Source organism: Heloderma suspectum, chromosome 2, assembly GCF_057233095.1.
Source record: "Heloderma suspectum isolate Gila_16-S chromosome 2, 16-S_ref, whole genome shotgun sequence".
Lineage (NCBI taxonomy): Eukaryota > Metazoa > Chordata > Lepidosauria > Squamata > Helodermatidae > Heloderma > Heloderma suspectum.
This window is the reverse complement of record NC_139459.1, coordinates 275,469,755-275,491,387: the sequence shown is the minus strand read 5'-3', so window position 1 is coordinate 275,491,387 and position 21,633 is coordinate 275,469,755. Positions and strand designations below refer to the sequence as shown.

The 21,633-nt window shown below is 44.5% G+C and overlaps 2 protein-coding genes across 5 annotated transcripts in view; one reads left to right on the top strand and one right to left on the bottom strand.

The window, feature by feature from the left end:
- Positions 1 to 21,633, bottom strand: part of LOC146354595 (uncharacterized) — a 106,572-nt gene that overhangs the window by 49,047 nt on the left and 35,892 nt on the right. For all 4 annotated transcript variants that reach the window (XR_014788445.1, XR_014788444.1, XM_084839296.1 and 1 more), the window contains exon 2: positions 7,305 to 7,445. Coding sequence is in view for 2 of the 4 variants with exons in the window: in XM_084839296.1 (XP_084695422.1) it covers positions 7,305 to 7,445 (141 nt within the window). In the remaining 2 variants the exon portion in view is untranslated. The remainder of the gene's footprint in view (positions 1 to 7,304; positions 7,446 to 21,633) is intronic.
- The window catches only part of SPINK5 (serine peptidase inhibitor Kazal type 5), a 54,059-nt gene that overhangs the window by 985 nt on the left and 31,441 nt on the right, over positions 1 to 21,633 (top strand). The window contains exons 2-7 of the mRNA XM_084839275.1: positions 2,946 to 2,971; positions 5,611 to 5,741; positions 6,906 to 6,969; positions 18,034 to 18,164; positions 18,254 to 18,314; positions 20,398 to 20,534. Coding sequence (XP_084695401.1) covers positions 2,946 to 2,971; positions 5,611 to 5,741; positions 6,906 to 6,969; positions 18,034 to 18,164; positions 18,254 to 18,314; positions 20,398 to 20,534 — 550 coding nt within the window. The remainder of the gene's footprint in view (positions 1 to 2,945; positions 2,972 to 5,610; positions 5,742 to 6,905; positions 6,970 to 18,033; positions 18,165 to 18,253; positions 18,315 to 20,397; positions 20,535 to 21,633) is intronic.

Sequence of the window (21,633 nt, the reverse complement as noted above, 5' to 3'; positions counted from 1 at the left end):
GCTGTGGTCCACTCCAGAGCCAGCCAACTGAGATGCTCAGTGGACAACCCATTTTCATCACTTCCCCCAATATTCATAGTTACCTCACACTAGCTTACTCACACTTTCGTGTGAGACACACAAACCAGAAGGGTATAGAAGAGTATCCTGGGAATATGAATAAGTTAGGCCTATTTATTTCCCCTTATGGATACTGACTAGAATGGGATATCCCATGTCTCTCTAAATGCCACCTAAATGTTGATACTTTCATTTATACCATTTGTGCGACCAATGAAATGGTCAAATGAAGTGTGGACTAAAAATTCTATCCTAGTTGCTTGTTTCATTTTCAATTCTTACTGGGACTAGGAGATGCCAGCTGTCTGTGGAGTCTCCTTGCTTGGGGGACCAGAGTTGGGGAGGGTTTGTCACCTGTTCTGAGGTTTCTGTGCAAATGTTGCATCTTCTTCTCCTACAGCTCCCAGGGTACTCCTGAAATTGTGGGTAAGTGGCAAGGTGTGCCCATCACAAGGTGCCTTAAGAAGGAGGATAACATGGCATAATGCAGAAGTGGGCAGCTTGTGGCCCACCCTCCAGGTGTTTTGGCCTACAGTTCCCATGATCCCTCACTGTTGTCTGTGCTGGCAAGGGCTGATGAGAGTTGTAGGTCAAAACATTTGGAGGGCCTATCCCTGGAATGGATTGGTCAACATAACAGAAGAGAGAGCAGATGTTGTAGGAGAAACAAATAGCAGTAGCAAAAATAACAGTTTAAAACATTGTTAAAGAGAAGTGGTAAATCTCTGAGTTAATTATAGCAATGGTGTTTTATATACAGAGCTCCCCACTGATTGGTCATTAGGCTGTTTTATATTAAATACTACAGCCTGCCCCAGCCTGGTGCAGAAAAGGGCGACCAAAATGATCATGGTGCTGGAGCAACTCTCCTGTGAGGAAAGTTTATAATGTTTGGGGCTCTTTAACTTTGGGGAAAAGGTGAATAAGAGAGGACTTGATAAGATGTATAAAATTAAATTATGTTTTGTGTGGATAATGTGGATAGGGAGAGGTTTTTCTCCTTCTCGCATAATACTAGAACCCAGAGATCATCCACTGAAGATGAATTGTAGGAGATTTGTGACAGATAAAAGGAACTGCTTCTCCTTTCAGTGCATAGTTTAAACTACATAATTTGCTACTACAAGATGTAGCAATGGCCACCAACTTGGACAGCTTTAAAAGGGGGTTAGACAAATTCATAGAGGACAAGATTCTCAATGGCTGCTAGTCATATATGGCTTTCAGTATCAGAGGCAGTATGCCTATGAATTCCACTAGCTAGGGAACATGGGTGGGAGAGTGCTATTGCATTCGTGTCCTGCTTGTGGGCTTCCCATGGACATCTCATTGGCCATTGTGGGAACAGAATACTGAGCTAGATAGGCCTTTGATCTGAATCAGCACAACTCTTCTGGTACTCTCCAGATCTGTTGGATCCCAGCATCCCCAGACAGCATGTCCATTGGCTACATTGGCTGGAGATGATAGGAATTGTAGTCCAACACATCTGGAGGCCATTGGGTTGGGGAAGGCGAAATGCTAGACTAATATAGCAAAAAAATAATTAACAGCAAATTTGAAATGAGGAAAAGAAACAAAAAAGGGCTGTACTATATGTTTTTTAAAGCATCTGAATCAGATTTATTTGTTTGTTTGTTTGTTTGTTTGTTTACGGTATTTGTATACTGCTCCACATCCAAAGATCTCAGAGGGGTGAACAGCAGACATGATAAAGAATACAAACACTATGTTAAAATAATTTAAAATTGTTTAAAAAGAGACAGAATTCTGATAAAACCAAGTTTGATAAACCACAGCCAGGCAGTTTAGTTGAGGACAGGTATTCTAGGCTTGGTTTTGGGTGGGAAGATGTTCATGACAAATATTACATTGCCTAGGGCTTGTCAAGAACTTCCTATAGCTCACCCACAAAATTATGGGCTCCATACAGAAATGTCTGGGTGTTGTGTAGATGTTCAAGCCAAATTATCATAAATTTCATGTTTTATCATCTACGAACTTAAAAAATTGCACTTAGTGGGGAAATTATAGCTCAGTTCATCTTTATTCAGAGATTCTGTGGTTGAACGGCCCGATCTTATTAAATCAGTCTTATTAAATCAAAGTACTGGGGTTTAAGCTAGGCTCCATTAAAGTGAACATACACCATATTCAGGACAGTCTTTCCATAGGTTCCCTATCATTACCGATGGGGTGGGAGGAGAGAGATAGAGAGATGAGCATGGTGTGTACAGAATATTTCCTCACTTTAGGTGACAATGGGTAACTTAATACAGGCAAGCATGGCCCTCAGAATCATGGACGATAAGGCTACCAGCCCAAGCCTAACCATGTTTAGTTAGAAGTAAGACCGACTGATTTCAATAAGATTTATTTCTGAGTACATAACAGCATGCTCAAGTTTACAGGCTAATTCAGTGTAAACCCTCCAGTGTAATTCAGTGTAAATCCTTCTGTAAATGCAGAAAGGGAGACCTGTGCATGCAGCTGAGGTGCATATGTACTGTGATTCTCATTCGATCCCTGTTGAAGTTCGTGGATGTATCTGGTATGGATGGGCATGTACATATCTGTAAAAGGATGCTTAGGGTGCAATCCTATGCATGTTTAGACAGAAAAAAGTCCTTTAAGTCCCAGCATTCCCCAACCAGCCATTCCTCATGCTGGTGGGTAAATACTGAGAGTTGTAAGATTTTTTTCTGGTATAAACATTCATAGGATTACGCCCTAGTTGTGTGAAACAAAGCAGAAAAAGACCTGGATCAGGGAAATTCAGAATAACTGGCCACCTCTTTGGATTATTAAGTAAACATTTCTTTAGATTTGAATTTCCACAAAGACTTTGCAAAAGATTATAACCCGTGTCTGTATTTTTGTTGCAGATGTTGCCAGTCAAGCTAAATACCAGGTTAGTCCAGACTTTCTGTTACTTTCCCTAAATCAGTTTGTTGCTGCAAACAGTAAATAATAATAATAATAATAATAATAATAATCCTAAATATAAGGTTTTGTTTCAAATATATCTATGAATGCTTCTTCAAATATCCTGAGACTAGAGATACTATGACATTTCAATAATAATTAGAAGAGGGATTTTTTAAAATAATATATAAAACTTTTGCCTTACTCCTGAACACAAAACAAAAGCATTTAGGGCACAATGCCATGGGTTGAGCCCTCGATGATTGTTAGCCCTGAACTCAGAGGCTTATGATCATCATCCTATGTGGGGCGGGAGGAATGGCAGAGGCAACCACCTCACTGTCCTCCCACCCTGCATTTTTTGCATAATGGGCTTTTTTGCCCATCTAGCAAAGGCATTTCAAAGGGAGAGGGAAGGAGGCTGGCAGAGGCTCAGGACTGCTTATAGCCTGGCCTCTCCAGTCCAGTCTCCTCCCCTCCCCACCCAGCAAAACACCCCCTTTCCCCCTCTCTGAGGTTGAGTTCTTGACCTCAGAGGCCAGCTGGCACAGTTCTTTCCACACAGGCTGTGACAGGGAGGGGGAGAGGGGTCAGAGATCTCTGATTCCTCCCTCTGAGGTCAGAACACTGTCTCCGACCTCAGATAAGGGAATCCAAACCATCCTATGTCCCCCCAGATGCTGTCTAGGGGCCATAGAATCGCTCCCTTAAAGACTAATCATAAAGCCTTCTTAATATGAAAATCTAGTGTCTTCAGTTTATTTATTTTTTCCTGTCTTGCTTTATAGTTTGCCAGGTTAAAGCAAAATTGTAAGTTTGGATCTCTAGACTTAGTTATACTTAGAATAGACCTCTTGAACTCAGTGGAACTTAACTTATTTATAACTGATTTAAGTCCCATTGATTTCAATGGGTCTACTCTATGACTAAATATGGATCCAACGTTTTAGCTAATTGTGTTGTAAGACACCCCTCAGTGCCCATAAGCTATGAGAATTCCAGTGCTAGTTGTTGCCCACATGGGGGAAATTCACTTGCATTTGGTGAAGAATATCCATATGTGATGTGTAAAATTAATGCATTGCTGAAGTTTAACTGAGCCAGCATCTCTATTGTCCTAGCTCAGTACTTCCCCAAAGTTTATAACTTGGGCCAGTTTTGTTTTTTGTTTTGTTTTTTTCTGGATTAAGACTGGAGGCAAACTTCACTCTTACACTCAGCAAGAAGCAGCCATTTTCTTGACCAGCTCTCTAAAACAGGGGGTCTCCAGCCTTTTTGGACCCATAGGCACATTTGGCAATTTGAGAAACTGCTCTAGGTGCCATCACAAAATGACTCTCATGGTAGATGTGGCTAATCACATAATGGCTCTTGTGGGGACCTGGCTAGACAAAAGTGAGCTAAAGTGGTGGGGAGGGGGAAAGACAAATAGTGAGACTAGAGGCTGGGAGAGAGGAGGAAATAGCAAGGTAAAGGGGTAGAGGGGAGAGAACAAGCAAGGCTAGGGGCTAGAAAGTGAGAGAAAGGAAACTGCCCTAACATTTTCCAAGGGTTTTCTTAAAAAAAAAAAAAAAAGGAGCAGGGAGGGGAGTGCTTTGTGGTTGCCATTGGAGGTCCCTTTGGATGCCATGGCACCTGCAGGCACCTCATTGGGTTCCCCTCTAAAGAATGGACAGGAATCCACCAGGGAACTGTGGGATAGCCTAGTTAACATTGCCTCTTGGCCTCCCATCCTCCCCTATGTCTACTTGGTAATGCTTTCTGAGCAATGATGATGCTTCTGGGATTCCCCTGCACTGTCAGCACAGGTTGCATTAGGGATTGTAAGTGCATACTTACTTCCTGTCCTGGGATGAACTCTGCCCAAATACTGGTATTGAGAAATCAGGGGCAGAGAGGGAATCAATATTATATGGGGCCTGTTTGTTCTGACAGCTATGGAATGGTGGAAACATCAAATATGGTGGCTTAATTTTTCAAGGCTCACTAAAGTTCAGTGAACAAGCACCTTCTTTGCATGCGGAGGGCCCCTGGTTCAAGCCCTAGTGTCTCCAGGTAGGGCTGGGCTTAGGCTCCTGTCTGAAATCCTAGAGAGGCTCTGCCAGTCGGTGTACACAATACTGAACTGGATGATATGAGCTGGTATAAGGCAGCTTTCTTCCATGGCATACTAATGCGCCCTGGTACAGAGTTATAGAAGCACCATCCTCATCAATTATAATAATCACTGAGACACCCAGGTAGCAATGAGTATAATCCACTGGGAAGTTCTCCTCTGCCTGTGGCTCCCACTGATTTTAATGGGTGTTGCACAGCCAAACCCCTTGGGGGATTGTGCCCAGAGCTTGGATGTCAAATCAGATGCATTTTTAAAAAATCTCTTCCCTCCAGAAAATACTCTCTGAATTTTGGAAGAAGTTTTGTTATGCCCTTCTTGCCACAAAGTGGGATTTTCCTGCCAAACAAAATAAATGTTGACATTCAGTGATAGAGGAAGAGAAAGCAAAAGACAGGAAAAGGTTGTGTTTTTCCCCCTTCAAATTGCACACTCCAGTGTAAATAGTTTAAGGATACATCAGCCTAAGGCAGGCAAATGCCTCACTAAATGCACCTTTACCCCTTTAGGAGGGCATGTGCCGTGAATTCCGACAATTATTGCAAAATGGGAATTTATACTGCAACAGAGACATTGACCCTGTTTTCGGCCCTGATGGCAAAACACACTCGAATAAATGTGTCATGTGCCGAGAAGTCTTGTGAGTATTAGAACTGATTGCTTCACAGATGCTAATGCAATGATGAGAGCTGCTATACTTGTTGTTTCCCCTGTGTCTTCTCCTCCCACAGACATATTCCTAGTTTTCATCTCTATGGCAGAAACCCCCTGGCTGAGGCAAATGCTACAACCTATAACCCCCAGAACAGAGAGGTCAGTTTCAAGCACTGCTCTTCTTCCAACCCACCAAGATCTACACCAAAACTGAATTTAAGAATCCTGTGACTATTTTATTCAAAGCCCTCAAGACGGCAGGGGAACTACAGTACTCATTCGAAATCATGCCACTGTTTAGTTTCAAAGTATACAGTGCCTCTCATTTAAAGAGAAGCAATGTAGATTTAATGACAAAGGCTCCATCAACACTAATAAGAGATTTGGGCTCATTCCCTATGATCCATTCCATATTTGTAGGGCAATCAGGGATCACTTTCTCTCTCTCTCTCTCTCTCTCTCTCAACTAGAACCTTATCTATACAAATGGGCCCTTCCCTGTCTTATTCATGGCTTGTGCAAATGGATACTTAGGCTATAATTCAGAGAAAGTTAGTAGCATTTTAGTCCCATCAGAATCAGTGGAACAAATTAGTTACAGAGTAATATGTTTTATTGATTTAAATAGGGCTTAAGCACAACTAACTTCCTTTGGACTGTGACTGTAAATGACTAAAGGCACTCCAATATTATGGTAATGGGATCCCATTTAAATACATGAGAGAGGATTCATTAAGGAAAATTTCTTAGATGTAATTATCCTAAGCAAACAACATTCCTTTCCTACTTTAGGTCTTTATTTTTTCTGTTTTCTTTTCTCACATGTATGTATTTATTTAGAACACTTTATATCCCACCATTTTTTCACCATGAAACTCAAGATGGCATGCATTCTATGAGAAGAAATTCTTGTGTGAAGAAAAGATTTGCAGGATTTATATTACACTGTATGCTACACCAGGGGTAGGAAACTTCCAGATATGGTTGGACTACAGCTCTATAATTCCCAACCATTAACTATGTTGGCTGGGGCTGATGGGAGTTGGGGTCCAGAAACATCTGGAGGGCCACAGGTTTTCCATCCCTATAGCAATATGCCATTTACATTCTTCATTCATAACTTCTCTGTGTTTATTGTCTTCATTAACAGGAGAAAAAGAGGATTAACTAATAATGGTGGAAGAGTCTGGCCTAAAAATCCTTCTTCAGAAAAGGTGAGGATAGACTTTTTGATAACGAAAGCCTGAAACATTTTATACCTAAAAGTGGATATTATGACATTAGGCTTGCATTTGACCCAATGGTTTTGCATCTGTTTTTGCTGTTGAAATTGAAGATGTATCTCTTTGTGAGAGGCATTTAGAATCGCTCCTATTCCACCCAGTAGGCCAGAGTGTGCGTGCGCACACACACACACACACGCACACACCCAGATTTTAATTGGCCAAGAAGGGAAGCAGGGGTGCAGTGGTGGGGGTCTCACTGGGATGAAAGCCCAGAACTTTTTTGGAGCCAGGTCTCAGGTGGGTCCCTCCCACTCCCAGCTTACCACTGTGGGGTAGGCAGCTGGAAGAGCCAAGATGCTGTTGTGAGCAGGCGCTGCTGCTGCTGGCGATGGCAGCCAGAGGTGCTCCCTGCAGCTGCGGGCACCAGGTTAGCCGAAGGCTACAAGGTGAGGGAGCCATCATTGCTGTGAGAAAAAGAAAGGGAGTTGGGGGCTTGCATGGTATGTTTCCTTCCTTTGTCTTGGCTGTCTGTATGGAGAGTGCACGACTTGTGCACTCCCCTTCCTCCCTTCCCTTCCTTCCCCTCTTCTTGATCCTGCCTTTCTCTCTCCTCACCCCTGTGGAAATAGAGAGCTGGGAAGAAAAATAAAAGCTCCAGGCAGGAGGAGGAAGAAAGGGGGGGTGGCAGAGGGAGAGGAAGAGGAGGCGGCGGCATCTAAAGACTCTTTCACACAGAGCTTTTATCCTGCAATTGAGAGTGCTCCTTCACAGAGGTTTGTGGGGTCTTTACCTAACTCTGTGATCATTCAAGGCATCTCCTGCACTAAATGCCCTTTGTTCCATTTTTAAATAGATCTCAGATAATGAGCTATCAAATTACCCCATTGTGTTCTGCTTCTGTTTCCTCTGTGAAAAGATTAAAAGCAGCAAGAAGAGGAGTGAGATCAATGAAAGATAATGGAAGACTCAGATATGGGGAGAAGGAGGGGGAAGGGGGTGGGGGAAAAGGAAGCACGTGAAAAAGGGAGTCGTTGTGATCCTTCATTTAAAACAGAAGCAGAAAGTCCAATTTTAAATACAGGATTTTAGGCTGGTGTAGAGAGATGCCCTAAGAAAGCTCCTGCAGCCTTTCTGTGTTTTTCCTTCTGCTTTTCCCTGTGTGCTCAGTGGGAGGGAAACTGGGGAAGGTGGAGTCTGTGTTGTGCCACTGCACAGTACATGGTCTTGAGGAGGTTATATTAAAAAAAGGCAGATGCAGGCCCCTAGAAGTTAATGGGGTATATAGACACTCATGGACTCCTGAGAGGCCTCTTTGATTTCTTTATAATAACAAAACAGCCTGTTTGGCTGTTGCATCTGAAAGAGGCAGTGAGTCAGTTTATATCTCTTTCTTGAGTGTGTGTGTATGTGTGCGCGTATGATAGAGTGCATCAATGTGTGTTTATGTTTTCTGTGTCTGTGCACTGTATTTTGTAAAAGGAGAACCTTGTGTTTGTATTTGAGGTTTCTACCATGGAAATCAGTCTTTTGCTTCCAGGAAAGCATGTGGGAGTAGCTGTTGTTTCTCGAACAAGAGAATGTGGGTCCAGAGGAGTGCTTTTGTGTACTGTGATTTCCCCAGGGTTGAGACATTGCTCAGAAGGTCACATAAAGGGTTGGATCCAGACTTAGACTTGCTCAGAGTAGACTCACTGAAATCAATGGGAAAAGTTAGTCACAACTTATGACTATCTTAAGGTCCTCTGATTTCAGTGAGCATGACTAAGTCCGGATCCAACTAAAACACCATAAGAGATGACTGAACTATGGATTCTGGACTCATGAAAAAACAACAACAACTATGAAGTCAGTGGCTGCAGAGGCCACAGAATGTTGAAAGAAACCAAAACAGTGATCAACAATCCAGACTGCTGCTCTAGGGAGAATATAACAATGGGCCAATCTACACTTACGGTTTTTTTTCTGCTTCCAATAAGGTTTCACCACTCATCTTTCACACTACACAGGACCTGCCTCAAATTGGGACTGTAATTTCCAACTTCTGTGCTCCTGCTTTCAATACCCTGATATCCTGGTATTCCCAAGCATGTGCTCTGCTCTTCCGTGTTCATTACCTTATAAGGTCATAGCCCCCTCCCACGCCTGTCCATATACAGCAGTGTTTGTATTTCCCTCCTGTCCAATCATAGCTCTAGATGCCCCCATCTGGTCTTCCAGCTACTGATATCATAGGTTCCTTAGCAGTGGAAGTTTTACCACCAACCAGCAGAGGGTTAGAGGTACTGGCTCTTGTCTGATCTGGGAAGCTCAGCCAGGTCAGCCCTGGACAGAATTTCGGATGGGAACTGCAAGGGAATCAGGCTTCCAGCACTGAGCAGAGGGTTGTTCTCTCCCTTCAAATGACACTAGCTTTTACCTCCTTCTATCCCCTGCTTTGGCTTTTTTTTAAAAAAATTAAGGATCACAACTGAGTGCCTTTACACACCCTCCCCCCCCCCCGCCCTTCTAGCTTAACTGGTGCTGTAATGTTTTCTTGTGGCCCCAATCCTGGGCACTCACTTACTTGGGAGTATGCCACATTGAACTCAATCGAACTTACTACTGAGTAGACATAAGATCACCCTGTAAGTGATCTTTTAAAAAAATAATAATTAAGGCATTAACTTCAAATTTTCAAATCTTCAGATCTTCAAATCTTCAAAGAATAGGCCTTCTCCAGCCTGACTTCCCCATGCACAAGCATAAATTTCTTCACTGGGCAGTCTTCAAAGACACAAGCAGCCCCCCCCCCCGACCTGAGCGTCTCCTGCCTCTGCATTTCTCAATCGGAGGGAACAGAGCGTAAAATGCCTCCCTGCAATGAAGGGTGACACCTCTGACCCCCACCCCACCAAGCTCAGAAGCAATGTCCTCTTTTGTTCCAGAGCACCCTATGGGGCTCAATGGGGCTTACTGGGTCAATGGGACTTACTCAATGGGGCTTGAAGACTTACAGGGTGATCTTATGTCTACTCAGTAGTAAGTTCCATTGGGTTTGATGTGGCTTACTCCTGGGTAAGTGAGTGCCCAGGATTGGGGCCACAAGAAAACATTACAACACTAGTTAAGCTAGAAGGGGGGAGGGGGGAGGCAACATGTATAAAGGCACTCAGTTGTGATCTTTTTTTTTAAGCCAAATCAGGGGATAGAAGGAGGTAAAAGGGAGAGAACAACCCCCTGCTTAGTGCAGGAAGCCTGAGTCCCTTGCGGTCTTCCCATCCGAAATTCTGACCGGGGCAGACCCTGCTGAGCTTCCAAGACCAGACAAGAACAGGCACCTCCAGCCATTTCCTTGCTGGTGATAGGGGTGGACGAAAGTCACTTACCTGTCCTCGAAGGACGTTCGCGGTGGGGGGAGGTGCTTCGCTGGTCACCCCGCGAAGTTCAGGCTGGGGGGGAGGCTTCCCGCCTCGCCCCGGCCAAAATTCAGGCCGGGGGGGAGGCTTCCCGCCTCGCCCCGGCCGAAATTCAGGCCGGGGAGGAGGCTTCCCGCCTCGCCCGGCCGCGAACGCGAAAGTTAAAAAAAAAACAACGCCCCCTGATAGGCTACGTGACGATTCACGTAGCCTATCATGGCTAGATCTGCAAAGTCAGCCGTGATAGGCTACGTCAATCGTCACGTAGCCTATCACGGGTGACTTAAAAAAAAAAAAAGCACATACGCTAATGGCGGCCCCCATAGGGAGCCGCCATTCGCATTCCTTATTTAGTCGCTGTAGTCTACGTAAATGTTTACGTAGACTACAGCGACCAAATAAGGAAGGGGAATGGCGGCTCCCTATGGGGGCCGCCATTATCCGTACACACTTTTTTTTTTTTTTTAAGTCACCCGTGATAGGGTACGTGACGATTGACGTAGCCTATCACGGCTGACTTTGCAAATCTAGCCGTGATAGGCTACGTGAATCGTCACGTAGCCTATCAGGGGGCTTTTTTTTTTTTCTTTCATTGCAATGGCGGCGGCGGCAGCCGGTCGAAAGACCAGCTGCCGCTCCCGCCTCGCTCGAACACCCGCCGAACCGCCGGCCGGACCAGCCACCGGGAGGGACATTCGGTGAAGGTAAGTCCCATCCCGGGGGGGGTGCGGGGTGCGGGGGGGGTTCGGAGGATTTCTCCCTGAAACTTGTTCGGGGGGCCGAACGCGTTGCGCTCGGCCCCCCGAAGTTTCGGGGAGAAATTCTCCGCCAACCCTAGCTGGTGATAAGGCTTTGAGTGCTGAGGAACCTATGCAATGTCATCTCATGGTCTTCAAAGTTTCGAAGAAGCTAGCTAGGGATGGCAGAGAATTCCGCCACGGATCTCGGTGAGGACGAATGCCAGTGCATTCGGCCCCCCGAAATCTGTGGTGGAATGGCCTGCCCCCCCGGCCCCCCGCGGATCCCCCCTGGGACAAGACTTACCTGGGGTGGATGTTCCGGGCGGCGGTGGCTCTGGCAGCGGCTGCGGCGGCTGCGGCGGCTGCAGCGGCTGGTCTTCCGACCGGCTGCCGCCGCTGCCATTTGCAGTCTTGTCGGGTTTTTTTTTTTTTTACAAGACGTGAAAGGCTACGTAAAGATTTACGTAGCCTATCATGGCTGGGTAAAAAAAACAAAGACATGTACGCAAATGGCGGTGGCTACGGCCGCCGCCATTTGCGTTCCTTATTTTTGGCCGTCTTAGTCTACGTAAATATTTACGTAGATTAAGATGGCGAAAATAAGGGGAATGCAAATAGCGTAGTGGGCGCTATTTGCGTCATGTTTTGATTCGCTGTTTTAGCCTACGTAAATATTTACATAGGCTAAAATGGTGAATGAAAAAGGGACGCAAATAGCGTCCGCTACGCTATTTGCGTTCCCCTTTATTTTCGCCATCATAGTCTACGTAAATATTTACGTAGACTAAGACAGCCAAAAATAAGGAATGCAAATGGCGGCGGCCATAGCCGCCACCATTTGCATACACTTTTTTTGTGTTTTTTTTACCCAGAGCCCTCCGCGGCCGGAAATCTGACTGCGGACGGCCCTGGCCTGGGCCTGTCTGGCTGCTCCGCAGAGCTGCTGCAGAGTACAGCCAGCCATGGAGGATTCCAGGGGGGAGAAACGGATTGCCTCCCCCCCGTCGAGGATTCCGGGGGGAGGGACGGAACGCCTCCCCCCCCACATCAACATAATCCGCGGAAAGGTAAGTGACTTTCGTACATCCCTAAAGCTAGCAGCCCCCCCAAAACGCAAATGCTGGGTGCCGTCACCGCTGCCCCTCTTCCTCGTGCTGGCTGCAAAGTGCTGGTGCGGGTAAAAGAGCATCGGCAGACACCCCCCATCCTCTCGCCCTGGCCTCCAGCAGGTGGGGGGGGGGAGAAGAGGATAGGTGCCTCCTTCTTCCCTCAACCCCCACCTGCTACAGTGATGGCAGCAAGGGACAAGCTCTCACCGGGCTTCAAGCCCCAACAGGATCCTCGCACCACACACACACACACACACACGGATAGAGGAAGAGAGGGACAGTGGGCGGGGAATCAGCAGAAACAGGGAGAGTTTCTGCTCCTCCAATGAGAGCTGCCATCTTTAAGAGGAGGAAACAGCGCAGCTCTCGAGTGTGAACCAAGCTTGCGCATTCGATCAAGAACCGCAATGGGGAAAATGGATGAGTGTGGATAATCACGTTTTAATGTGAGTGCGTTTAACCTGACAGGACCCTGACTTCGTTGCGATGGCGGGAGCGATGTGTTTTTGGCACTGTGGGTGATCAATTGGAACTTCTGGAAGCTATTATTGCTTTCTTCTTGCTGACTCTCAAAAAGACATGCCCTCATCCTGCACTCATCACTCAACAGAACTCCAAAATGACTGAAAGCTTATTTTTATTGTATAATCTTACAAAGTTGTATAATCTTAGAAAGGGGCATGGCTGTGACTGTCATAAAGGGACCCTGCACGTCTGAATTTGCCACTATACTACGGAAGGGAAGGGATCAAATTTGTGTGTGGTAAGCCTCACCTCTCCAAGGATCTTGTCCATCTTCTGAGGCTGCGCAGATGGAAAAGTATCCAGAACCAAATCTTCAAACACTGCTGTGTCACAGCCTTGGCCAAAACTAAAATGTTACCCTTTTCCCTTTCACATTTCTGAAGGGGCAAGCATTAGCACCTTAGATTCTCACAGAAACAGTCAATTTATACATTGGCAATGTCACAATTGCTGTTTTTCCCCTGATGGGGACCCACAATACTTCAGCCAAATTTCAGTGTAATAGAATTACGTGGGATCAGGTGGGACATGCACTGATAACTGTTGGGGCACATATTAGTGTCTCACTTCCTTAGAGATGTCAGAAGCTATATGGAAACTACCTATCCCATGTAATTCTGTTTCTGAAGCATGCAACAGCAGCCATGCTTCTCCAGGAATGCATGAATCAGATCAAACACTGTAGCTGAGTAGGGTTATATGTCTACCGCAGGAGCAGAGGACATGATTTTTGCAAATGTTGTGCAGGACACAAATGGGATGGTGGTGATTCTAGTGGCAGGAATGGCATACTCTTCTAGGTGACTGCTGAAAGCTACCAAATGGGAAATGTACTTTTATTTATTACAGTTTTATTCCACCTTTTCTCCAAGAAGCTCAGGGCACTGTACATTGCTTCTTCTATATACTCCTAGTAAGATAGGTAGGGATGGTGGAGAATGTTTGGTCTGTATTTTAAAAGTAAACCTGCCTAATCTGCACTATATGTGGATCAGAACACAGTGATATTTATCTGAGTTTTGTGATTCAGTTCTCAACTCCAACACTGCATACAAACTGTGTATAAAATATTAGGGAAAGTTGCATACAAAAATGTGCATATTAAAGAAAGATGTTATGTGCAAGTTAGGAGAAGTTGTGTACAAAAATGAATGCAAATTGTCATACTTTTTTTTTTTTAAAGAAAAAAAGTGCAGAATGGTGCAGAAATGGGATGGAATGGACTTATGATTGAATACGTGCAAAACTAGCATGGACCAAATATAGGCTGGTTTGTACATCCTTAGAGAGATAGGTTGCCTTGAGAGGTGGTGACTCAGTGAGCTTAATGGCTAAGCAGGGATGTCAACCCAAGTATCTGTAGTCGTTATTTGACACTCTAATCACTACAAACCTGTTTCCATGAGTGCAAACAACAGCAGCATCCTGGCTCCAAGTTTCTCTGCTATTTGGTAACTGACAACTGAAACTGTCTTAGTGTGCGTTTTGGTTTCTGACAAGCATAAACCAATGTTCCTATTCCTTATCACCTTTCTGTGGTTGAGGTCTGAATCCTATACACATTGAGTTCAATGGGACTTCTCTAAGTACACATGCATAGGATTTTACTGTGAGACTAAACTCATCAGGGCAGGGCCAGCGCCGCCTTCCCTGTTTGTAAAATTCCAGCCACATCGTTGGCCATCAATTAACGCTTAATGGAGTAATAACACACCAGAGATCCAGCTCGAGCAAGGTATGGGACCAAGCATAAGCAAGCCCTAATTGCAGCTTGTTTATCTTGGCCAATCCTTTTCTTACGCTCATATTGTTCTAGACAGCAAATCTTTTTATTGATGGGCTTTTCTTTCCCAAACACTTCCTTTGTTTCTTGATAGAATTGCTTGGGTTAATTTCTTATTGCAATGCTTTCTTTTATTCCACATACAGCTGTGCAAGTAGAACTTTATAAACATGTGCCCAGCACACCACTGGGCCAGGAGGGTGGGATGTGGCTGGGAGAGGGAACTTGCAGGAAAAATTTGGGTGGGACCAGTGGGGCTGCTAGCGATGGACCTCAGTGCCAAAGTCCAGGGCCCCACAGCCTAGAGAGCCCCCAGATAGCAACCCAGAGAGTGGCAGGTGATGGGGCTTAGTGGGGCTGACATTGCACAGGCAAGATAGTCAGGGAGCAGCTGATCAGATGTACCTGGTTACAGATGCTCATTTTTAAAATTTTACATTAAAACTATATTATCCTTTTCTACAACAAAATGGTGCTCATTCCGTAAATGTGTCTCTCGTCAGGCAGCAGAAACAAACTCCATTTTATTCCTGTTGTCATGATGGTGCTATGATTTACGTGAGTTTAAAATGTGAAACTGCACATACTCAGAGTATTTTTTCTTCTTTTTAATCAGGATAGGCAAACTTTTGTTGTTGTTGCTCTTAACGTATCAGGAATGTATAAGCAGTTCTAAAGCATGGAATGGCAGTGCAGGGGGGTGGGGGAGAATGGCAATGTTGGCTTTGTGCTTCACAAGTGAAGTAATACACAAGGCCATACACAAGGATGGGGGCGCTAGGGTCTAAAATTACCTAGCTGAACCACTGGAGGGACAAAGGTTAAGTATGAGCCCTGCGGCTTTTCCTATTCAGATTGCTCCCTCCCAATGCTGCTCTGCAGAGGAGAAGATGTATAAAAATGTTCCGAACACAAGCTAGCCACAGGAGAAGTGGTTCAAGGCCAGTGTTTACAGTGGTTTTGAAGTGCACTGATAACTGCTGGGGCACATTACACATTTTATATACCGTTATCATAGTGTTATTTCCAGCTTTTTATTCCACTTCATCCAAAATACTGCAACAAATGTCATTGTGTGTCCTATGAGGTATAAATGCACAAGAAAGATATAGCATTACCATGATGGGATCATAACGATATGACACAAGAGGTAGATTTGGCCCTGGTCTTAGTGTGTGTCGTATTTTTAAAAGCTACAAGCAATGATTGAATAACAAAGGCCACAACTGATATTATACATTTAAAGGTGTAAACAAACAAAATTGAATCTCAAACACTAGGCACAATTCATCTAATATGAAGCATATTTGTTTCTGATGGATTTATATGTGTAAGAGTACTTAACTGTCCTGTTAAAATCAGTGCTGATCTCGGGTGGTTTGTATGCTTTATGATTAAGTCAGTAGCTTTATTAGTATCCTGAAAATTACTTGCAGTGCTCCTGACCTCAAATAGAAAACCTGATCCGCTGGGTATGGTTCAGTCAAATTATTATTATTAGGGCTGTGCACCGCTTTGGAGCTGAATCCGAATATCAAAGCGAATCTGGCTGCTTTGCGGCTGCCTCGGTGAGATCTGAAGTGGATCAGAACAGCACCGAGGCACTCCGAAGCAAAGTGGGTTGATGCCGAAGCGCCTCAGCCTGCTTCAGAGATTCAGAGCTATTCTGAAGCCATTCTGAAGCCCAGACAGCCTGTCTCTGAATGTATCAACTTGCAAAAGATCAGGGAAGGGGCGAGGAGAAGGAGGGAGGGGGGAAAGGTGAGCCTTGACAAATGACAATTCTAGTTGCCAAATTAGGGCTGAACTTAACCCAGGAGTCTCCAATCAGTGACAGTAGTGTTCGTGTGTGTGTGTGTGTGTGTGTGTGTGTGTGAAGAAATACTGCATATATTGGAGATTAGCCTGCTTCATTTCATCGTGTGAGAGAGAGCTGGTTAGAGTTGGTTAGCGAGACAGTTGGCTAGATCTATGTGTTGTGTGTGTGTTGTACTGCAACTTTGTCATTCTTCTTCCTTCCCACCCAGTTCATCTCACTTCAACTATTCTCTTTCTTTCTTTTCTAGAATCTTTATTAAAAAAAGTTAAGTACTTTAGTTTACTTGCCTTGCCTTGTTTGTTGGCTCCCCCCGCCCACCCTTCTCAGTTCAACCATTTTTATTAGTTCTTTCTTTCTTTCTTTCTTTCTTTTTCTTCCTTCCTTCCTTCCTTTCTTTCTTTCTTTCTTTCTTTCTTTCTTTCTTTCTTTCTAGATCCTTTATAAAAACAAAACAAACAATATATTAAAAAATAAGTACTTTCATTATTATTATTATTAGTAGTAGTAGTAGTATGTTTATATCCTGTCATTTTTCTTCTTGCAAGGAACCCAAGATGGCTTACATGGACCTCCTCCTGTGCAATTTATCCAAAATGATTAAACATTGTTCTGATCACATAGTTCCCTAGTGGACCTTAGACCCAGGAAATAGCTTTCCTTTCCTTTCCTATGCTGCTATACTGTTTATAACTCATGAAAGAGTCTATCATTATTGAGACTATAAGGTAGGGATGTCAGAGAATTTCTCCACGAATCTCCGGGAGGCCAAATGCCAACGCATTCGGCCCCCCGAAATTGGTGGAGAAACGGTCCACCATCACCCCGCCACCACCCCAGGATGGGACTTACCTTGTGCGAATGTCCCTGGCGGCGGCGGCTCCCGGCGGTGGTGTGGCGGCGGCAGCCGGTCTTCTGACCAGCTGCCGCCGCCGCCATTTCCAAGTAAAACAACAACAACAACAACAAACGTGATAGGCTAGGAAAGATTTACGTAGCCTATCACGGCTAGATTTTCAAAAAACACCGTGATAGGCTACGTAAATGTTTACGTAGCCTATCACGGCTGACTTTGAAAAAAAAAAAAAGCGCTTACGCAAATGGCGGTGCCCATGGGCGCCGCCATTTGCATTCCTTATTTGGGCACGTGTACTCTATCTAAACATTTACGTAGACTACGGCGAAAATAAGGGCAACGCTATTTGCGTTGCCCTTATTTTCTCCGTAGTCTACATAAATGTTTACGTAGACTACATGTGCCCAAATAAGGAACGCAAATGGTGGCGCCCATGGGCGCCGCCATTTGCGTACGCGCTTTTTTTTTTTCAAAGTCAGCCATGATAGGCTACATAAACATTTACGTAGCCTATCATGGCTGACTGCAGGGATGCAAACAGCGGCAGCTACGGCCGCTGCCATTTGCATCCCGGCAGGAGAGGAGGTTTCGCAGCCGGAGGGACGGGGCGCCTCCCCCCTGGCCAGAATTTTGGCCGGAGGGACGGGGCGCCTCCCCCTCGGCCAGAATTTCAGGGGGGAGGGATGGGGCGCCTCCCCCCTGCCCAGAATTTCGGGGGGAGGGACGGAGCGCCTCCCCCCCACCGCGAAGCAAGCTGTGGGATCAGGTAAGGCACTTTCGTCCATCCCTACTATAAGGTGAAAAATGTATCTTCTTCCTTCACTGTAGGATGATGACTGCAGTGAATATTGGCCTTATTTCACAAACGGGGGTGTTTCCTGTACCAGAGAGAATAATCCAGTTCGTGATGCTTCTGGCAAACAACATAACAATAAGTGCATAATGTGTCTACAGAAGTTGTGAGTAGACAATAATCTGTTTGCATTTTAACTAAATCAGGCCACTCTTATCTGCCGCAAAGTAAAACTTTCTGAATTCTTCCTTGCAGCAAAAATGGAGGTAATATGAATTCTGTTGGAAACAACCTACCACAAAATGGAAATAATGAGGTGAGATCAAACTTTATCCAAATGTGTATCTCTGATTGTTTACAGTCTGTACTTATTTCCCATGGTGATGAAGAAGGAGAAAGGTAAGGTTAACCCCAAACATGAGCCAACACTCTGTACATAATCAAGGCCTTACTGCATTCTGCACTAGGGAAGTATGGATTTTGTAAAATCCATTCCATCTGTGTTTTGCAGTTTGCCATCTGCCTTTCATTCCACCATCTGCTCATTGATGGAATAGGATTTTTTCCAATTTCTTGAATTTGTGCAAATTCGCATATGCAAAAATGTGCAAATCCCCCTATATGCACAAATCCCTACAAAATACACATTTTCATGCTTTAGCCTATGGGGGAAATGCACATTTTTGGCTGGTGTTTTTTAATTTAGCTATTTTTCTATGACTAAATTTGCATACAATTCTGGAAAGTAAAAAACTAGTCTGCAAGTCTGTAGAAACCGTGTGACTCAGGAAAAGCCATTCTGCTGCAGAATCCACAGGCTGGATTCATAGAAATCTGTTCTGGCTGAACATCAGGAAAAACTTCCTGGCTGTTAGAGCAATATGACAATGAAACCAATTACCTAGGGAGGTGGTGGGCTCTCCCACACTGGAGGCATTCAAGATGAGGCTGGACACCCATCTGTCAGGGATGCTTTGAGGCTGGACAGCCACCTGTCAGGGATGCTTTGACTTAGATTCCTGCACTGAACAGGGGGGTGGATTCGATGGTCTTGTAGGCCCCTTCCAATCCTACTATTCTATGATTCTATGATTCTGTGATTCTATGCACATTCACAGAAATGTGCATTTTTGCAACCGCCATTTTATTTTTCAAAAAATGGTGACCGCGGAGCTCGACAAGGCTGCTGGGGTGAGTGCAGGCCGTTTGCTGAGCGGGGGCAGGGGCTCAGTGAGCAGGGCTCAGGGGTGCAGGCAGAGGGGGTTCCCGGACAGAATCGGGCGCCCGCACCATCCCTATAGAAGAACCCCCAGAGAAGATCTGGGGGTCATAAAGGGAGCTGCAGGGGGGAGGAAAGGACACAAGTCCTGTTTCATGAGCAGAAGTCCTGATACGTGAGTGGACTTCCACTACTGCAATGTTGGATCCATTGTTGGATTAATACCCCACCCTTCTGCTGAGGGACAAAAAGCAGTTTACATGATAGTCTCAAAGAGTCACCTGACCAGTTCTTTCATAGCCACAGAGATGGAAGCTGCCTTCAGATCATTCAGTGGGCTAGAAAGGTGACTTAAGAAGCCCTTCCCAGCACTCTAAGGTGGATGTTTATTAATAAGCAATTAATGAAATTAGTAAGAATCACCTTCTTGGTGATTCTTTCACACTCATCCTTACTGAAACGTTAGCAATAACATTTTTGCCATGAAGTAATATTGCAATATCAAGGCCAGGCCCTTTACTGTCAGCACTCTAAACCACACTGTTGGCTTTATTCACTGCTTACCACATTGCAGCTCTGACCTTTTCATCATCCTCTGCAATAGTTGATATAGAGGCATGTGCAATCCCTGAATTGTTTTCATGCTGCTGTTGAGATGGTGATTGCTGCTGTGATCTGGTAGTGTTACTTGTGTTTTAAACGTGTTGGGAAAAGTTGTCCGTGTGTGTTATCTTATATGTTTATGCAAATGCTTTTTTGTACTTAGTGTAACATATTTTAATGGTTCTTAATTTTTGTGAACATGCCCAGAGAGCTTTGTCTATGGGCCAGTATAGAAATATAATGTATGAAATAAATAAATGAAAGTGGGGGAGAAATCCTTTATAATCTAGATCAATTGCATGTTTTGAATGTGAATATCCCTGCCAAAGAATGATAATTAGGTTGGCCATAGGAGACAACACCGAACACTTGCTTCTAAGACAGAGAAACTCAAGATTCCTCTGAGTAACTCCCCAGTCAGACACAAGGTGATAGGTGGCATGTGGTTAACTCAGTCACACCCTGACAGACACAAGTGTGCATGTGCGTGCGTGCGTGATGCATTTGCTGTGAATGAAGATCCTCCAGAGTTTCTAAGAACTGGACTAGCAAAGCAAATTATGTTCTTTCCCTCCAGAGGGGTGATGAGTGCTATGAATATCGGTCACAGACAGGGCCTGATGGAGAGCTCACCTGTACCCGTGAGAATGACCCAGTACGTGACGCTTACGGCCGCACTCACAGCAACAAGTGCATCATGTGTGCAGCGAAATTGTGAGTGCTCTCGCTAACCAAAGGATGATGAAATCTTGGGCCTGGAAGGAGCAAGAATCCAGAAACAAACAAACAAAAAAACCCTGACCTAGCCAAAGCTGTGAAGAATGGCAGATTTGTAATGTGCTGCCAAAGTCTGTTGGCAATCTGGCATTCTTCCCAGTTTTGCTTCACAGAAAACAACTGTATTTTAAAAATTGGCAAGGTTGAACATAACCATTTTCTTCAGTATAATAAGCCATTTGACGTGCATATGTCAGGTTGTATGGCTTGACACAGAACTTTCCTTAGAAGGAACTGGCCAGTCTGTACAAAATGAATAGCTACTTTTGGCAAGCAGCGAAGGCCTTCTTATTTGGCTTAGCTTTTCATTGCTGTTAGACTGAGCTAGTGACTGCTGTCATTCCTATGTTACTACTGTACTGCTCTATTTTAAGGTTTAGACTTTTTTTTCTTATTTACAAGTGTTTTTAAAATTTCATCCACAGAGTTGTATCCAATGGTTTGTGGCCAATGTTAGCCTAACTAAGATTGGATACAACCCTATGTAGTAATTTCCAGAGGGTAGCTCTGTTAGTCTATTGCAGCACAAACAACAAAGAGTCTTGTGTGGAACCATAAAGATTGACAAAATTATTCTGGCAAAAGCTTTTGTGGAGTATAGCCCATTTTTGAAGCAAGGACTGTGTGTCGTAGAACATTGCCACACTGACGCTGCTTCTGAGCCCCTCCAATGATGCCAGTACAATGTGGATGTGGGGAAGATGCACAGTGCAGATCATTCTGGACTGATGCACACAAGCTACAGAGAAGCTTTCAGAGCAGGACTGAGCACTCAAGGCTGACAAAAACCCAAAACACATGTTGATGCCTGAGACAGAATATGTGTTAACTGTTTTAACCTGGTGTTTTATTCTTTTACCTTTGTTGTTCGCTGCTCCGAAATCTTCTGAAGTGGAGCAGTATATAAATATTGTAAATAAATAAATAAATAACATCCAAACGTCATGCACTACCACCTCAAGTAAAATGTAGGCCCTGATCTAACACAGCATGCACAAAGTAGACAGTTCTTGGGCCAGGAAGGGATCCATGTGGG